This window comes from Ranitomeya variabilis, chromosome 1, assembly GCF_051348905.1.
Source record: "Ranitomeya variabilis isolate aRanVar5 chromosome 1, aRanVar5.hap1, whole genome shotgun sequence".
Taxonomy (NCBI): Eukaryota; Metazoa; Chordata; class Amphibia; order Anura; family Dendrobatidae; genus Ranitomeya; species Ranitomeya variabilis.
This window is the reverse complement of record NC_135232.1, coordinates 1,045,273,670-1,045,291,895: the sequence shown is the minus strand read 5'-3', so window position 1 is coordinate 1,045,291,895 and position 18,226 is coordinate 1,045,273,670. Positions and strand designations below refer to the sequence as shown.

General features: G+C 41.6%; 1 protein-coding gene across 1 annotated transcript in view; it reads right to left on the bottom strand.

Moving 5' to 3' along the window:
• Window positions 1–401: 401 nt before the first annotated feature.
• The window catches only part of LOC143793096 (uncharacterized), a 204,797-nt gene continuing 186,972 nt past the window's right edge, over window positions 402–18,226 (bottom strand). Inside the window, exon 17 of the mRNA XM_077279733.1 lies at window positions 402–1,220. Within this exon, the coding sequence (XP_077135848.1) occupies window positions 999–1,220 (222 nt within the window). The 3' untranslated portion in view covers window positions 402–998. The remainder of the gene's footprint in view (window positions 1,221–18,226) is intronic.

Genomic DNA, 18,226 nt, shown 5'->3' with positions numbered 1-18,226 from the left:
ACCATCTGAGAAAATAAAGACTCTCATCCATAACTACCACAAAAGACTTCAAGCTGTCATTGATGTTAGAGGGGGCAATTCACAGTATTAAGAAATGGGGTATGTAAACTTTTGATCAGGATCATTTGGATGTTTTGGGTTTTCATTATGATTTAAAAAGAGAAAACAGTTTGACAATAAATGGCTTCAACCAGCCACTAACCATGAGTGGAGAAAATGTTTTGGTGTTATCATTCATATTCTCTGAAAAAAGGCCAAGAAAGCAAAAATTCTGCCTTGGCATGTAAACATTTGAGCACAACCGTATAGTTTGATAAATATCTACCCCACCTTTGAATTTTCCTTGAAATGACCGATTCACACTTCCTAATTGTGCATTTGGAATGTATACACAAGAATTTAGTAGTGCCAATTTTTATTTCTTTCTTCATTATTTATTATTTTTATAGAAAATACATTTTACAAGAGCGGATTACTGATGAATGGAACTAAATTTAATAAACACATCAAGCCTATACATATACTTGCACCCAATTTTTCTAGAACAACCATAGCAATAAAGAAGCATAAGTAACTACTATAAACTTACACTTATATAAAAATGTATTGGTTACAAAAAAAAATTCTGATTTAGGACAGCAGATGACTATGTACTGTACATAATACTAACATGTTCTATGTTAACAGGTAAAAACCCACAATGGAAAATGATGATGTGTCATGTTCACCACCATATGATGGTAGTGTAAAGTAATATTATGATGAAATAGAAGTAAACATGTATCAGCAATATTTCAAATATCCATTATCATGTATGTATGTAGGTTGTAGATAACATGCAATACCAGTGCACAAATGTCTGTTTCATCTCTTGGAACGAAACTGGATTATTAGTATCCTGTAGGTCAATATTATGTCCAGTGCGTGATTATTAGGCATATCGCTACAGACTTAAGCATATTGATCTGTAGGTTGTCCATACAAAAATTATTAGACATTTATTTCCTAAGATTTGGGAATTTCATGCCTCCACGTACTGGCTTTCCAATAATCCTTTCCTTGTAGGCTCTCCAGGTTTGCAGAGCAGAGTAACATTCTCTTATCCTTGTCTCTCTCGGAAAACTGTGCACCAGTTCTTGGGCAATCTGTCTGGACTTAACAGGGGCTTCTGCCAGGAAAAGATTTGTTGGAATAAAAATGCAGTCAGCGCCTTCACTTATCTGCCAAAGAAAAGCAATTGTCACCCAAAAACATCCAGTTCACTTCAGGAATTGCCCATAGGGTCATTTAGGAGTTGAAATATATATTGGTGAAGACCTCACTTTTCTACACACAGTAACATTAGTAATGGTGTCTAGATAACGTAACAGCCAGTGATTAACTCTCCTGCCACATTCAGAAATATTTTAGCTGGGATAATAGAGAAAAGTTGTTTCTGTATTTTGTGATATAAATATGTGTGTCAGATGATGAACTTTGTTGATGGATGTCATTCCTGAAGTGTGACAAATCTGCAACCGATCAATGAAAGCCCTGACCAGTCCAAAGGGGATAGATAGAGCAGATAGAGTGGTAAACAATAGGGATTAATAAGGATTTAATCGGGCTGGGACTTGCCAGAAAAGTAGGGAAGTGACTAAGAATAATCGTGGACCTATGAAAATTAAATGTGCCAACAGCATCAAATGTCTACTGGCGAATGCAAGTCTTAAAAACAAAATGTGATGTAATGTAAAGTAAGCCACAGATTATGATGTGGTGGGCATTATAATAACCTGACTGAATGACAGACATGACTGGGTGACAAATATGGAGGTGTACACAGTGTTCATTAAAACCAGAGAAGATGAAAAAGTGGTAGGGGTGTCATTTTTTGTTTAATACAGGTTAGTAATTTCACCTACAAGCCTTCTTTCATCTTCATGATCAGGCCAAGCTTAACAATTCTGACCAGTGTCACTTTATGTGGTAATAACTCTGGAACACTTCAACGAATCCAACAGTTTTTTCGTGACATATTGTACTTCATGACAGTGGTAAAATTTCTTCGATATAACTTGCATTTATTTGTGAAAAAAATCTGAAAATTTAGCAATTTTCAAACTTTTCATTTTTATGCCCCTTCCCGACATGTGCCGTACTATGTAGTACTGCTCTGTGGGAACTGCATTCCCGCAAACAGCAGTGCTAGTATGGCGGCATGATCGCGTGGTCTCACGGTGAGCGCCGCGGCGATCGCATGTGGGTATCAGCTGTATGTGACAGCTGATACCCCACAGCAATGCCTTCGATCAGTGCTAGCGCCGATCATGGGCATTTAACCCCTCTGATGCCGCTGTCAGTAGTGACAGCGGCATAGAGAACAATCGCGCAGGGAGGGGGCTCATTGCGCGCTCCCACCGGAACAACGCGATGTGATCACGTCCATGGAGACCCCCGGCTCCAAGAGGGCTGCAGAGTCCTTCCGGGTCATTCAATGAGGTGGCTTGTCAGCGCCTGCTGAGAACAGGCGCCGGCAAGCCTCCTACACTGCCTGTCAGATTGCTGATCTGACACTGTGCTATGCAAAGTGTCAGATCAGTGATTTGACATGATATAGTGATGTCCCAACCTGGGACAATGTTTTAAAGTAAAAAAAAAAATTAGAATGTGTAAAAATATATTTTTTAAAAAAATCCTCAAATAAAGAAAAAAAATTTTTTTCCCAATAAATCCATTTACTTATGTAAATAAAAAAAATAAAAGTACACATATTTGGTATCGCCGCGTCCATTACGACCCGCTCTATAAAACTATCCCACCTGTTAACCCCTTCAGTGAACACCGTAAAAAAAGAGGCAAAAACAATGCTTTACCATCATACCGCCGAACAAAAAGTGCAATAAAACGCGATCAAAACGACAGATGTAAATAAAAATAATATAGTTGAAAATGGCATCTTGTCCTGCAAAAAACAAGCCATGATACAGCTCCATCAGCAGAAAAATAAAAAAGATATAGCTCTCAGAATAAAGCGATGCAAAAATAATTATTTTCTCTATAAAATAGTTTTTAATGTGTAAAAGCGCCAAAACATGGAACAAACATATAAGTGAGTTATCGCTGTAATCGTACTGACCCAAAGAAAAAAGCTGCCTTATCAATTTTACCACATGCGGAATAGTATAAAAAAAATTATAAAAAAAAGAAAAAGCAATTCCTGAATTGCTGGTTTTTGTTCATTCTGCCTCCCAAAAATCGGAATAAAAAGCGATCAAAAAATGCCATGTACCTGAAAATGGCACCAATAAAAATGTCAACTCGTCCCGCAAAAAACAAGATCTCACATGACTCTGTGGGCCAAAATATGGATAAACTATAGATCTCAAAATATGGTGATGACAAAACTATTTTTTTCAATAAAAAGCATCTTTTAGTGTGTGACAGCTGTCAAACATAAAAACCCGGTATAAATAGTAAATCAAACCCCCCTTTTAATTCACCCCCTTAGTTAGGAAAAAAATTATAAAATAAAAAAATGTATTTCCATTTTCCTATTGGGTTAAGATTAGGGTTGGAGCTGAGGTTGGGGTTAGAGTTGGGGCTAAAGTTAGGGTTAGGGTTGGGGGTTAAGGTTTGGGCTGGGGCTAAAGTTAGGGTTAGGATTAGAGTTGGGCTTACGGTTAGGGTTGAAATTAGGGTTAGGGTTGGAATTAGGGTTAGGGTTGGGATTAGTGTAAGGGTTGGAATTAGGGTTAGGGGTGTGTTAGGGATAGGTTTGTGGTTAGTGTTATGGTTGGGGTTGGGATTAGGATTAGGGATTTGTTGGGGTTAGGATTGTGGTTAGGGTTATGGTTAGGGTTGGGATTAGGGTTAGGGTGTGTTGGGGTTAGGTTTGGAGTTCGAATTGGGGGGTTTCCACTGTTTAGGCACATCAGGGGCTCTCCAAACGAAACATGGCTTCTGATCTCAATTCCAGCCAATTTTGCATTGAAAAGTCAAACGGCGCTCCTTCCCATCTCAGCTCTGCCATGTGCCCAAACAGTGGTTTACTCCCACATATGGGGTATCAGCATACTCAAGACAAATTGCACAACAACTGTTGGGGTTCAATTTCTCCTGTTACCCTTGGGAAAATAAAAAATTGGGGGCGAAAAGATCATTTTTGTGAAAAAAATATGATTTTTTTTATTGTTACGGCTCTACATTATAAAATTCTGTGAAGCATTTGGGGGTTCAAAATGCTCACCACACATCTAGATAAGTTCCTTAGGGGGTCTGCTTTCCAAAATGGTGTCACTTGTGGGGAGTTTCCACTGTTTAGGCACATCAGGGGCTCTCCAAATGCAACATGGTGTCCAATCTCAATTCCAGCCTATTTTGATTTGAAAAGTCAAACAGCGCTCCTTCTATTCCGAGCTCTAAACAGTGGTCTACAGTGGTTGTACATACTCATGACAAATTGTACAACAACTTTTGGGGTCCAATTTCTCCTGTTACCCTTAGTAAAATAAAACAAATTGGATCTGAATATTTTTTTGTGAAAAAAGTTAAATGTTCATTTATTTTAACCATTTCAAAAATTCCTGTGAAGCACCTGAAGGGTTAATAAACTTCTTGAATGCGGTTTTGAGTACCTTGAGGGGTGTAGTTTTTAGAATGGTGTCAGTTTTGGGCATTTTCTGTCATATAGGCCCCTCAAAGTCACTTCAAGTCTGAGGTGGTCCCTAAAAAAATGGTTTTGCAAATTTTGTTGTAAAAATGAGAAATCGCTGGTCAACTTTTAACCCTCATAACTTCCTAACAAAAAAATCTATGTTTCCAAAATTGTGCTGATGTAAAGCAGACATGTGGGAAATATTATTTATGAACAATTTTGTGTGACATAACTCTCTGATTTAACCCCTTCATCCCAAAGCCTGTTTTCAACTTCCTGACCAGGCCATTTTTACTTTTTTACCTTGTCCTAAAAATGTGTTGTGCAATTTCTCCTGAGTACACGGATACCCCATATATCTTTGAAAACCATGTTTGAGACACAGTGCAAAGATCAGAAGGGAAGAAGCATCTTACTGGAGTTTAGGTATTGCTGGACTGCTTTGAGGGTGCCATGTCACATTGGCAGAGCACCTGCGGTGCTAGAACAGCAGAGCCCCCAATAAGTGACTCCATTTTACAAACAACACCTCTCAATGAATTCATCTAGGGGTGCATTGATCATATTGACACCAGGATGTCATAGGATTTTATACCATTGGGCAGTGACAAAAAAAATTACATTTTTACCTCTAAAATGTCATTTTAGCCCAAGATTTTACATTTTCACACTAGGAAATGGTTCAAAATAGCACTAAAATTTGTCCCATAATTTCTGCTGAATGTAGAAATACCCCATATGTGGCTGTACAGTACTACTTAGCCATAAGGCAAGACTCGGGAGGTATGGAGCGCTATTTGCCTCCTGGAGAGCAGATTTTCCTAGAATAGTTCGTGGATTCCATATTCAAAGCCTCTAAGTGCTGGAAGACCACAATCCCCCCTCAAGTGACCCCATTTTGGAAATTATACCTCTTTGGACATCTGCCTCATTATGGGGAATCTTCCTCTGGGGGCTCCGTCTGAATCATGTATTTCAGAGATTTACACAGAAACCCCGGTGTAAGTGCTCAGCGTAGAGCATAGGATAAATGTGATCCAAGCCTTACTGCGTCTTTGGGAGGAAGAAAGAAAAACCAACAGCAGGTGTAGATTATAGCGATACCAGACTTATATTGGGTTTTTATGTTTGGCTGCTGTCACACACTAAAAGACGCTTTTTATTGCAAGCAACAGCATTTGATACAGCTATCTTAATGAGGGTTATGTAGGACTGCAAGGATACACCAACCTCTTACGAAAATTTGGCTGCTTTATTTCTATTGCCTCCTATCCCACAATGAAGACACCGAAACTTGTGTGGGATAAGTGGGCTGGCCACAGCTTTATTAAGAACCAAAAATGCCCAAAACCCTATCAATGGCCATTTCTTTTCTTTCCATCGAGGTCCTCAATTAACACCCAAAGGCCAACCACTGTGTTACAGCGGGCCTTGCTGAATGCGCATAATTGGGCATGTATGAGAAAATAGGCCACGCTGTGACAACTTTATAATTAAATATCATATAAAAAACATTTTATATATAAATCTTTTGTGAAATACATAACAACATATCCATAAACTTACACTGTAACCAAAACTTTGGTCCTTTATGTAAGGAGCCATCAAACATCCTTACCTTAAGCCGCTGAAATCCAAATCTATAAAAGTAAGACCTATAAAAGATGGGGCAGGGTAGGTGGGCACCAAGATAAAGGTAATATGGGTGAGAAGCCTTTTGGCTCCAAAACCCCTGTATATGCTGTACTAATCACTCCGCCTTTTACACACAGCAGCCTTCAAAACTTTCCCGCACTATCATTTAACCCTTTCCTAGTCCCTTACAGACCCAGTGCCTTTCCTTATAAAGTTCAGACCCTATAAGGATAAGATGTGCCAAATTCATTAAGAGGAGCACACCATTTAATGAATTCAGCACATCTTCTCAGTGCTGTGAGACTCCCTGCACCACTCCAGAAATGTTACACTAGGGACTGAAGTAACTTTTCTGGTGTAAGAATTGCGGCCAATTTTGAAGAATTTGACAGCCAGGTGACATCACTTGTGTGGGTTGGTCTCTGCTCACTTGTTCCCTTCTTACAATGTGCAATGACAGTGCGGTCTGTCGCCAATTCGTCAATTATGATCAGAGCTGGCGATAGAGTGGACTGTCACTGTGCAATGAGAAGATCCTACTGAGCATACGTCTGAATTTGACAACTGCCTCAGCCCCTGAAATAGACATCTCTGATTATGCTTTGGTTCAGGGTGAGGGGCAGAGGTTGCGGCAGTGACTGCAGACTTTGCACCCCGATGACAACTCATTTGACTATCCCAACATGCACTGGGGTTCTCAAGTGAACCGTCATCACATTGGAAGTAGTACAAAAAAAAGTAGTTAGATTGTATAGTTAGGGAACAATAGGGAATTTTTCACTAAAGCATATTAGAAGAAAGATTAGGTTATCACTTTAAATAGAGATTTAGGGTTAAAACTACATTTTCAGACCTCCCCTTTAACACCCTGCTTTGAGGATGTGTTCCCACGAAGTCTTTTCCCTGCTGCATTTTTTCTGCAGGTGTTCTGCCAATACAGAATAGCCATTGAGGTTTTTCTGGGCGTTTTTTTGCAATGCATTTTTATACAGATATAAGCAGGGTGTTTGTGAATGCATATTTTAGACACTGGGATTCTGGTCTTAAAGAGAGTCTGTCAGCAGGATTGTGCATAGTAACCTACACAGTGTCAGGTTGGCGCCGTTATACTGATTAAAATGATGGCTGGTGATGAAATCCTTCTTGTGGTTGTTGTTTAACCCTTATTTTTAGTTTGCAGTTTATGATATGCTCGTGCTCCGGGGCGGCCTGTGGGGGGTCTTCATGTGGTGCTCTGATTAGCTCTCATAATGAAGACTGCTGACAGGTCACTGATCCCTCGATGACCTGCCCCCAAGTTTACATAAAGATTATACTAATGTGTGTATTTGAAAAAAAGTTACTTCATCAAAATGGCAGCTGCAGTGCCTGTGCTCTATCACTTATTAGTTAGTTCCTATTACTGTATATTGCTGTGTTGAAAAGAAAAGAAATCACCATGAAAATGGTGACGTTGGCTGCGCCTGCGCATTAACATCTATCATGTTCCTATAGATGCTACTGTGCTAGCGCCTCTGCCGGCATCTTGTTGCTGCAGCCAAAAAAAATTACACTACAACAAAATGGCGCATGCAGAAATTGATTTACTTATAAAAGGTATGCCCAGTCTATTATTATATTTGATTTATTACTGCATGTCACTCATGTTTGTACTTCGTGTCTAGCACAGAGCTGATTACTTTACATGGTGGAAGACACATATACAGTATATCAATACTGGACATATGCTGTTTTCTCCTCCTAAAATACCATTCTCTAGTGCCTTTTTATATTATTACCTGGCTACATTTGTGCCCATTAGGTGAAGCATCTTTTTAACATTTTTTTTATCTATCTCATATTTAATAAAGATTTATTGATTTTACTTATTTCTGCTCTGGGGTTCATTCTAATCCCAGGCCATTGTGTTAATAACCTTGTTGTGTCTGGATATCATATCTCCCTTAACACATAGCTTTAATTGATCGTACAATAGAGGGCACCTGGCGTACCGACTGAGTCACTGATGAGACTATTGCATCTCTGTGTGGTTACCCAGTGAGTTATAGCACATTACACTGTAGACTGTGCCAAGTACATTGTGTACCAAGAGAATTACCCTTTTGTGATTGACTGGTAATTCTGTTCACTCTGTTACCTAAAGACTTACAACCACTGCTGAATCTCTGGTCAGTGGTATCAGTTAGCCAATGCAATGAAGTCTGACCTGTGCCCACCGTGGAGTTAGAGCTTTTGATACCAACCTCACCACTATCAAGACTGGGGATTGTGTGCTGGTAAACGGTGGCTTCAATGTGAGACGCAAGGGTGATAAATGGGCATTCTCAGCAGACTCTAATGAGTGCTCTCACACTAGTCATGGTCCCCAAACCTAAGGGATGCTTTGCTGTACCAATTATATTAGTCTTTGTTGCTTTATCTATAGTACTGACCACCAAAATCTATTCCTCTCTCCCTGATCCAATGAGGCTTTTCCACCGGTCTCCACCAGATCAAAAGTGATGCCGTGCTGAGGAGATGACGCTCGCCATTAATGTCAATGACATTCATCAACCCCCACCAACACATGTGACTGCATAGTCCTCAGCAGCATAACAGCCAAAAATCCACATGAAGGACCAAAACAATGGTGGTGGAGGGATTCTATTTTTAACCCCTTCCCTACCCTCCATTTATTATGCTCAATTACTGTACCTAAAAGTCATCAATGGTCTAGTTAATCAGTACCTGCAGAACTCCAAGGCATTAACATCAGCACAGAATCTAAGCTCCAGGAGCTTCACAGCTTGGATATCCATGGACCAGCAACTGCATGAGTGCCTCATATCACCAAGCACAATACCAAACATCAGATAGAATGGTGTAAAACTGTCACCACTGAACTCTGGAGCAGTGGAAACGTGTTCTGTGGAGTGAAGAATCCCGCTTTAATCTGGCATCTGATTGACATGTCAGGATTTGGAGAATTCCAGGAAAACGTTACCGCCTGACTGCATTGTGCCAGCTGTAAAGCTGTAAAGTGCCAGCTGAAGAGTTTGGTGGAGGAGGGATAGGGTTATTTCTCAGGAAAAGGCAGAGGTCAGTTAGTTCCAGGGATGGGAAATAGTAATGCTTCAGTTGACACAGACATTTTCCATGGTTATAATAAGTCGGATTTTAATTTTCTTGGATTTCATTTCTATTCTATTAAGGCAGTTATTACTGTTAGTAAAATGGCTGTAAACTGTTGCCCGCACATAGAAAATCACATTCTTAATATAATGGTTTGGTCATATCATCTGGTTTAATTTCCTAGTTATTATGCTGAGAAGGTCAGAGAGATTACTTGTTTGTTTGTAGCACTTTGTTTTTATTCAGACCAAGTATTTTGTATATGATTAGTAAATATGTATTAAACAATGCTTCCTAACAGAACCTTTAGATATAAACTCTGAAATGACAGGCTGGGTACACTGGAGAGTTGGTCGTTTGCTGTTGTGTTAATTGTTACCAGAAATTAGCCCCAGGGGATCTCATTATATATCAATATGGCAATTAAAATATTCAGTATAGTTGGTTTAAGGACATTTCTGGCTTCCTGAGCTCAGTAATAATGTTATTAAAATGTTCCAGTTAGAAGTTCCTATTACTGAATCATTGCAGCCTGATTTCTGTAGACTGGTTATGCTATTCAATAATTTTCACTATTGTACTGCACTACTGTAAAATTATAGGTGCGTTAAGATCAGGGTTGCTCTACCGTGTTGGAAAGGAAACCATAAGGCTAATGCTAAATTGACCAATTTTTGCAATTTTACTGTGCTTTTACAATGTTGTTGTGGAGCCTAACAATTGCGATCACGTTGTGCCTTTGGTCTTCATTGTAATCCTGAGCCAAAAAATGGCCCTGGGGTCACCCAGGTATGGTGGCATGTAAGCTCCACCTCAGTGAAAAGCTGACATGCCTCCTCCCCATGTACAATCACCTGATCTAATACCCTGCAATACAAAAACATTGCAGGGTATTAGATCAACAATGAGGGCAGGAAAAGTTGTTGTCCCATAATGGGACAAGGTAAAAAAAAGTAAAAAAAAGTTTCAAACAATTGTAAAAGTTGAACAAAAAATCACAAAACAAAGATAACAAAAGAAAAATATTAATCTAATAAATAAATATATTTATGTAAGAAAATAAACAAATAAAGTACACAGATTTAGTATCTCCGGTTCTTGAATGACCTTACCTATAAAACTCTCCTACTAGTCAACCCATTTAAAAAAAAGAAATACGCTTTTTCGTCATACCGCTGAACAAAATGTGGAATAAAACACATCAAAAAGTCAAATGTAAATAAAAATGGTTTCGCTGAAAACAACTTCTTGTCCTGCGAATATCAAGCCATCATACATCTCCATCAGCAGAAAAATTAAAAAGTTATAGCTCTTAGAATAGAGCGATGCAAAAATAATTCTTTTTTCTATAAAATAATTTTTATTGTGTAAAAGCGCCAAAACATAGAAAAATTACCGTATATAAATGTGGTATCGCTGTAATAGTACTAACTCGAAGAATAACATTGTCATCACATTTGCCACACGGTAAACAGAATGAAAAAAAAAGAGAAAAAAAATTCCTGAATTGCTGGTTTTTGTTTATTCTGCCTCACAAAGATTGAAATAGAAAGCGATCAAAAAGCATTTTGAGACCGAAAATGGTACCAATAAAAACATCAACTTGACCCGCAAAAAATAAAACCTCACAGGACTCTGTTGGCAGTAATATAGAAAATATATAGCTCTCAAATAAGGAGATGCAAAATCTTTGTTTTGCAAAAAAGCGTCTTTTAATGTGTGACAGCAGCCAAACATAAAAAAACTATATAAATCTGGTATCGCTGAAATCGCATCGACCCAAAAATGAAGTCATCTAATCACTTATAGACGAGGAAAAGTGTAAATAATAAATAAAACAAATTCTTCACCTGCTGTTGATTTGTTCATTCTGCCTCTCAAAGATAGTAAGACTTGGCTCATATTTTCCCTGCGCTCTACTCTTGCACAGTGGTTTCCATAAAAATCTCTGAAATAAGTGATTCAGACAGAACCCCCAGTGGAAAATTCCCGATAGTGAGGCAGATGGAGTATGCTCAGTTAAAAAAAACAGAATCCGTCACCGAATTCCGTCATTTGATGGCTCCGGCGCCCATAGGCTTCCATTAAAGCAAGCGACGGATGGCGACGGATCCGTTGCTGTCTGATTTTTCGAAGTACACAAAAAACTTTACTTTGTCCGTCATCTCCGGCGATCGGACAAAGAATTTTCGACAGATACGGCGAATGACGGATGACACGTGAGGCGATCCGTTGCAATCCGTTGCTAATACAAGTTGATGAGAAAAAAAAACGGATCCGGCAGCATCAGTCGCTGGATTTGTTTTTTTCAAAATTCGACGGATTGCAACTGATAGCAAAAAACTGATATGTGAAAGGGGCCTAAGCTTCACAGTGTGCCTAAACTGCAGTTAACATCCATGTTTGGCATATCTGTAGCGATGAGAACCTGCTTAATTGATGGGGTCCATGTCTCTAGAAGCACGAGCTGGGCACAATGTACTGCTCATTACAACATACTGGGCACTACAATGGAAGATTTGCAATTTTCACTCACAAATATTCACTGCTGCTTGTTTCTGGCAAACACCCATGGAGTAAAAATCGGCCCTGCCCCTGCAGATAAATTCCTACAGGGGTGTAATTTTGAAAATGGGGTCACTTGAGGGGGATTCGCTCTTCTTGCACTTAGGGGCTCTGTATATGGAGTCCGTAAACTATTCTACTATAATTTCTTCTCCAAGAGTCAAATATCGATGCTTCCGTTCTGAGTCTCACCGTGTGGCTAAGCAGCACTCTACACACAGACATATATGGAGTATTGCCACGTTCAGCAGAAATTGTGTGGCAAACTTTGGTGCCATTTTTACCCTGTGTGACAAGGTAAATTCTGGGGCAAAAATAAAATTTTTGTGGTAAAAAATTATTTTTTCTTTACCGTCCAATGGTGTAAAATTATGTGACACACCAGTGGTGTCAATCACTGCAATCTTAGATGAATTGAGAGGTGTAGTTTGTAAAATTAGGTCACTTATAGGGGGGTTTGCTGTTCGGGCACCACAGACTCTGCCAATCTGACATGGCACCCTCAAACCATTCCAGCAAAATGTGCACTTCAATATGGTGCTCCTTCCCTTCTGAGTTTTGCACTGTGCCTCAAGAGTAGTTTTCAACCACATATGGGGTTTTGACCTACCCAGGAGAAATTGCGTAACATATTTTCTTTTCCATTTTCTCCTATTATACCTTTTGAAAACTGAAAACTTGGGGTGAAAGTAACATTTTAGTGGAAAAAATTTAAATTTTCCATTGACTCAGCCCAAATGTTATACAAATCGGTGAATCGTCTGAGGGTTAAAAACCAAACTAAATGGGGGTCACTTGTGGGGGTTTTCTGCTGTTTCGGAATGACAGGGACTCGTCAAATGTGACATGGCATCCACAATCCGTTCCAGCCAAAATTGCACTCAAGAATTTAACTAGTGCTCCTTCCCTTCCGAGCCCTGTCATTTCCACCACATATGGGGTATTGGTGCACTTATAACAAATTGCACAACAAATTGTGTGCTCCATTTTCTCCTTGTGAAAATGAAACATTTAGGGCTGAAGCAACTTTTTTGCTGGAAAAAAATATTTTTTCATTTTCACGGTTCAACGTTATAAAATTCTATGACGCACCTGTGGGTTCAAATCCGTCCTTAATTGTGCTGCCCGACTAATGTTATTAATAAATTATTTTGTACAGCATGACTAACTGGTTTAAAGATATAAACAAAAACATTGAAAATTCAAAAATTTCTAAATTTTTGCAAACAATCTGATATTTTCATTAATAAATGCAAAAAATTTTGACCTAAATTTACCACTAACATAAAGTACAAAGAGTCAAAAATAAATAATCTCAGAATCACTTGGATTCATTAACCCCTTTCCATTTTTCTGTGTTTGTTTTTCGCTCCCCTCCTTCCCAGAGCCATAACTTTTTTATTTTTCCGTCAATTTGGCCATGTGAGGGCTTATTTTTTGCGGGACGAGTTGTACTTTTGAACAGCATCATTGGTTTTACCATGTCGTTTACTAGAAAACGGGAAAAAAATTCCAAGTGCGGTGAAATTGCAAAAAAAGTGCAATCCCACACTTGTTTTTTGTTTGGCTTTTTTGCTAGGTTCACTAAATGCTAAAACCTGCCATTATGATTCTCCAGGTCAGTACGAGTTCATAGACACCTAACATGACTAGGTTGCGCCATTTTCCGATACTGGTAGCGTCTCTATTTTTCATGATCTGGGGTCGGTTGAGGCAGGGGCGTAGCTAGAGCTTTTGCCGCCCGGGGCTGTTCCCGAGTTTGGCGCCCCCCCCTAGAACGTATGCGATTTTCACACTTAGTCATGTACCGACGAGCTCCTCTCCCTTAAGCTCCCAATGTTCAGTGAAAAACTGAGAGAAGCAGAAGAGAAGCTCGTTGTTACAGGACCATGAGTATGAAAATCGCATATGAGTGTTGTGTCCATGTGTCGACGACTGGAACCTGCAGAGGTGAATCCTGACATCGCAGCTTCTGAATTCTCACAACTAATGCATTGCACACTTTTAGGATTCTCCCTGGCCGGTGGACGGTCATGTCAGCACAAGCATGCGATTTGTATACTTCCGACCACATTCCGACTAGACGTGCCTGGCCTCGCTCAGTTCATTTTCATAGAGTGAGGCCACACATGTCTAGTCAGCACGTGACCGCATGTATGTAAATCGCCAGCACCAGAGAATCCTGACAGTGTGCAGGGTGCACAGTGAGAACTCAGAAGTCTGCAGTCACAAAGAATGACTGCAGACTCATTACAAACCTGGACATCCCCTTTAATGCTCCTAACATAAATAAAAACATGAGAGTTAGTCAGTATCACAAATAACATTTACATCCAGGTACCTTATAGATGACGTCGCCTCTGGAGCCGTTCTTCTTTCTTCATCTTGTCCAGATCCCATGATGAGTTTTCTCATCCACAGCCGTCTCTGCAGACTTCCATCTTCTCCATTCTTTTGCAGAAAGTCTCCACATGACGCCCTTAAAGATACAAGTGTCATTATAATGCTCCTGAATAAAAAATTTCCCCGCACTATATTGTCTGCATAAAATATGACCCCCACACTGTCTGTCTTATGGTACATGCTCTTTACACTGACCTCTCCTTTCTATACCGGACCCCTCTTCACACTGACCTCTCACACTGTGTCCCCCCTATAGGGCCCAGTATTTATACTGTACTCTCTCATCACACTCCCCCTCCTTTGTATCATATCCCCTCCTGGCTGTGCCCTTACACTGTCCCCCATGCTACGCATGCACACATCCCAACACCCTCACTCCCCGTACTCTGTCCACATACGTTTTTCACATCGCTACTCATACTGTGTCCACATACATTCCCCTGTTTGACCCCAAGCTGTCTGCACTCATCCCCCATACTGTTTCCTCATATATGCCCCCCATCTCCCCCTTTGCTCTTCATTTTGTGTCCTCAGATCTCCCCCACACATTAAATCCCCCCATCCCCATGACAAATCTCCCCCCACACACAATAAATACCCCATCTCCACTCACATTAAATCTCCCCCCACAATAAATCCCCCCATCTCCACTCATATTAAATATCCCCAATCCAATAATATATCCCACTATCCCCACTCACATGAAATCCCCCCCCATCCCCACTCACAGTAAATCCCCCCCAGAATATATGCCCCCCATCCCCACTCACATTAAATCCCCCCACAATATTTTCCCCCATGCCCACTCACAGTAAATCCCCCCCCTGCACCTTCGGTGTCTTCAGCTCCACTCACAGTAAATCCCCCCCACAATAAATGCCCCCATCCCCACTCACAGTAAATCCCCCCCACAATAAATGCCCCCATCCCCACTCACAGTAAATCCCCCCCACAATAAATGCCCCCATCCCCACTCACAGTAAATCCCCCCCACAATATATGCCCCCATCCCCACTCACAGTAAATCCCCCCCACAATATATGCCCCCATCCCCACTCACAATAAATCCCCCCCACAATAAATGCCCCCATCCCCACTCACAGTAAATCCCCCCCACAATAAATGGCCCCATCCCCACTCACAGTAAATCCCCCCCACAATAAATGCCCCCATCCCCACTCACAGTAAATCCCCCCCACAATAAATGCCCCCATCCCCACTCACAGTAAATCCCCCCCACAATAAATGCCCCCATCCCCACTCACAGTAAATCCCCCCCACAATAAATGCCCCCATCCCCACTCACAGTAAATCCCCCCCACAATAAATGCCCCCATCCCCACTCACAGTAAATCCCCCCCACAATAAATGCCCCCATCCCCACTCACAGTAAATCCCCCCCACAATATATGCCCCCATCCCCACTCACAGTAAATCCCCCCCACAATATTTTCCCCCATCCCCACTCACAGTAAATCCCCCCCTGCACCTTCGGTGTCTTCAGCTCCAGCCTCCACTCACAGTAAATCCCCCCCACAATATATGCCCCCCTTCCCCACACAGTAAATTCCCCCCCTGCACTTTCGGTGTCTTCAGCTCCATTGGAGCACTTACCACCGCTCTGCATCTCCTGCTCTGCCGCGCAGGTGAGTGACGTCAGCAGCGTGATCACATGACCTGATCACGCTGCTGGCATCGCTCTGACCCGGCAGTCAGAGCTTCAATTGTACTCGCATCACAGATACGAGTACAATTGAACACTGGGAGCCGGCACGCTGCAGCTTCTCTGTGCCGGCTGTCAGCTTGACAGTCGGCACAGAGAACAGCTGACTCCCAGCGCGGGGGGTGACAGAATGCAGCCGCCGGGGGAGACACTGCGGACCGCCGCTTTAGGCGGCCCGACTGCGCCCCCCTGCCGGCTGCTCCCCCCCTAGATACGCCACTGACTCACCCCCGCATTGTGCCGCCCCCCCGCATTGTGCCGCCCGCGGCGGCCCGCCCCCCCCGCACCCCCCTTCCTACGCCACTGGGTTGAGGGCTTATTTTTTGCGTGCCGAGCTGGCTTTTTTAATGATACCATTTTGGTGCAGATATGTTCTTTTGATCGCCCATTATTGCATTTTAATGCAATGTCGCGGCGACCAAAAAAAGTAATTCTGGCGTTTCGAATTTAGCGATCAGGTTAATGCTTTTTTTTATTGATAGATTTGGGCGATTCTGAACGCAGCGATACCAAATGGGTGATTTAAACTTTTATATTTTTTTTATTTTTTTCACATTTTTTTTACTTTTTTTTTTTAGTTTTGCCATGCTTCAATAGCCTCCATGGGAGGCTAGAAGCTGGCATAACGCGATCGGCTCTGCTACATAGCAGCGATCATCAGATCGCTGCTATGCAGCAGAAATGTAGGTGTGCTGTGAGCGCCGACCACTGGGTGGCGCTCGCAGCTACCGGCAATCAGTAACCATAGAGGTCTCAAGGACCTCTATGGTTACAATGCAGAAACATCGCTGACCCCCGATCATGTGACGGGGTCGGCGATGCGCTCATTTCCGGCCGCCCGGCCGGATGCGCCGGTTAAATGCCGCTGTCTGCGTTTGACAGCGATATTTAACTAGTTAATAGCGGCGGGTGAATCGCGATTTCACCCGCCGCTATTGCGGGCACATGTCAGCTGTTCAAAACAGCTGACATGTCCCGGCTTTGATGCGGGCTCACCGCGGAGTCCTGCATCAAAGCGGGGCTTCTGACCTCGGACGTACTCTCCCGTCCGAGGTCAGAAAGGGGTTAAAGTGTTCCAGAGTTATTACCACATAAAATGACACTGGACAGAATTATATAATTTGGTCTGGTCAGGAAGGTGAAAACAGCTTTCTTGGCGAAGGTGTTAAAGGGAACCGGTCACCAGTTTTTCCCATATAAAGTAGGTCCAGCACCTGTAAGCCCTACGTGACAACATTCTAGAATGCTGTCTATATGTCCCCAATGCGCTCTCAATAAAACAAAAAATAGCTTTTATTACACTCCACTCAATGCGGAGGACTCAGGGTGGTTGATGTAGAACACATCATCCACTCAAAGCTTAAAGAGAGGAGGCACCGGATCATAACCAAAGACAGCCATTGGACCAAATCAACCCCTAGGTGAGTATTATAAAAGCTATTTTTCATTTTATGGCGTGCACAGTGGGGACATATACACAGCATTCTAGAAAGCTGTAGCAAAGAGTGTACAGGTGCTGGACATACTTTATATGTGAAGAACATGGTAACAGGTTCCCATTAACTATGTTGGGCTATTTCTTCCGTATGAGAAGAAGCTGCCATGTGAAGATGAAGTTGAATTGTATAGTAATGTAAAGTAATGTTTTATTGTTATAGGTGTTTTATATAAATCTGCATTTTATGCTTATGAACAGTAGTGTCTCGGTTTTCCTGGAGGTTTTACCTCAAGGTCGTACCCAGGGATTGGGAGAAATGTCCATATTGGAACCATTGAGAAGGCATAGGGATACAGTTTAGCAGCAGTTAGGGTAAGATTTAGTTAACAGCTTGGGAATAGCCCACATATTGGGAGGCGTTACATCAGATAAAAAAGGGAAGCACTTTCTAGAGAAGGGAAGAAGTAGGGAAGTCTGAGACAGTCTGAGGTGTACAGGTTCAAGGTCAGTGAATTCATAGGTGGCGAAATGTCCTGTCTGAAGTTTTGCGCAACTCCCGGAGCTGTCAAGGGCCTAAGGCCCAGAAGAAGTAAAGTCGAACTTGTTGAACCGGACCAAATGTCTCCTGTTATGTGTGCAGCTGTATCCGGTCCCAAGGACGAGGAGGTAACAAAGACTGAGTGCAGAATGAACCCCACAGCACAACACGCATACG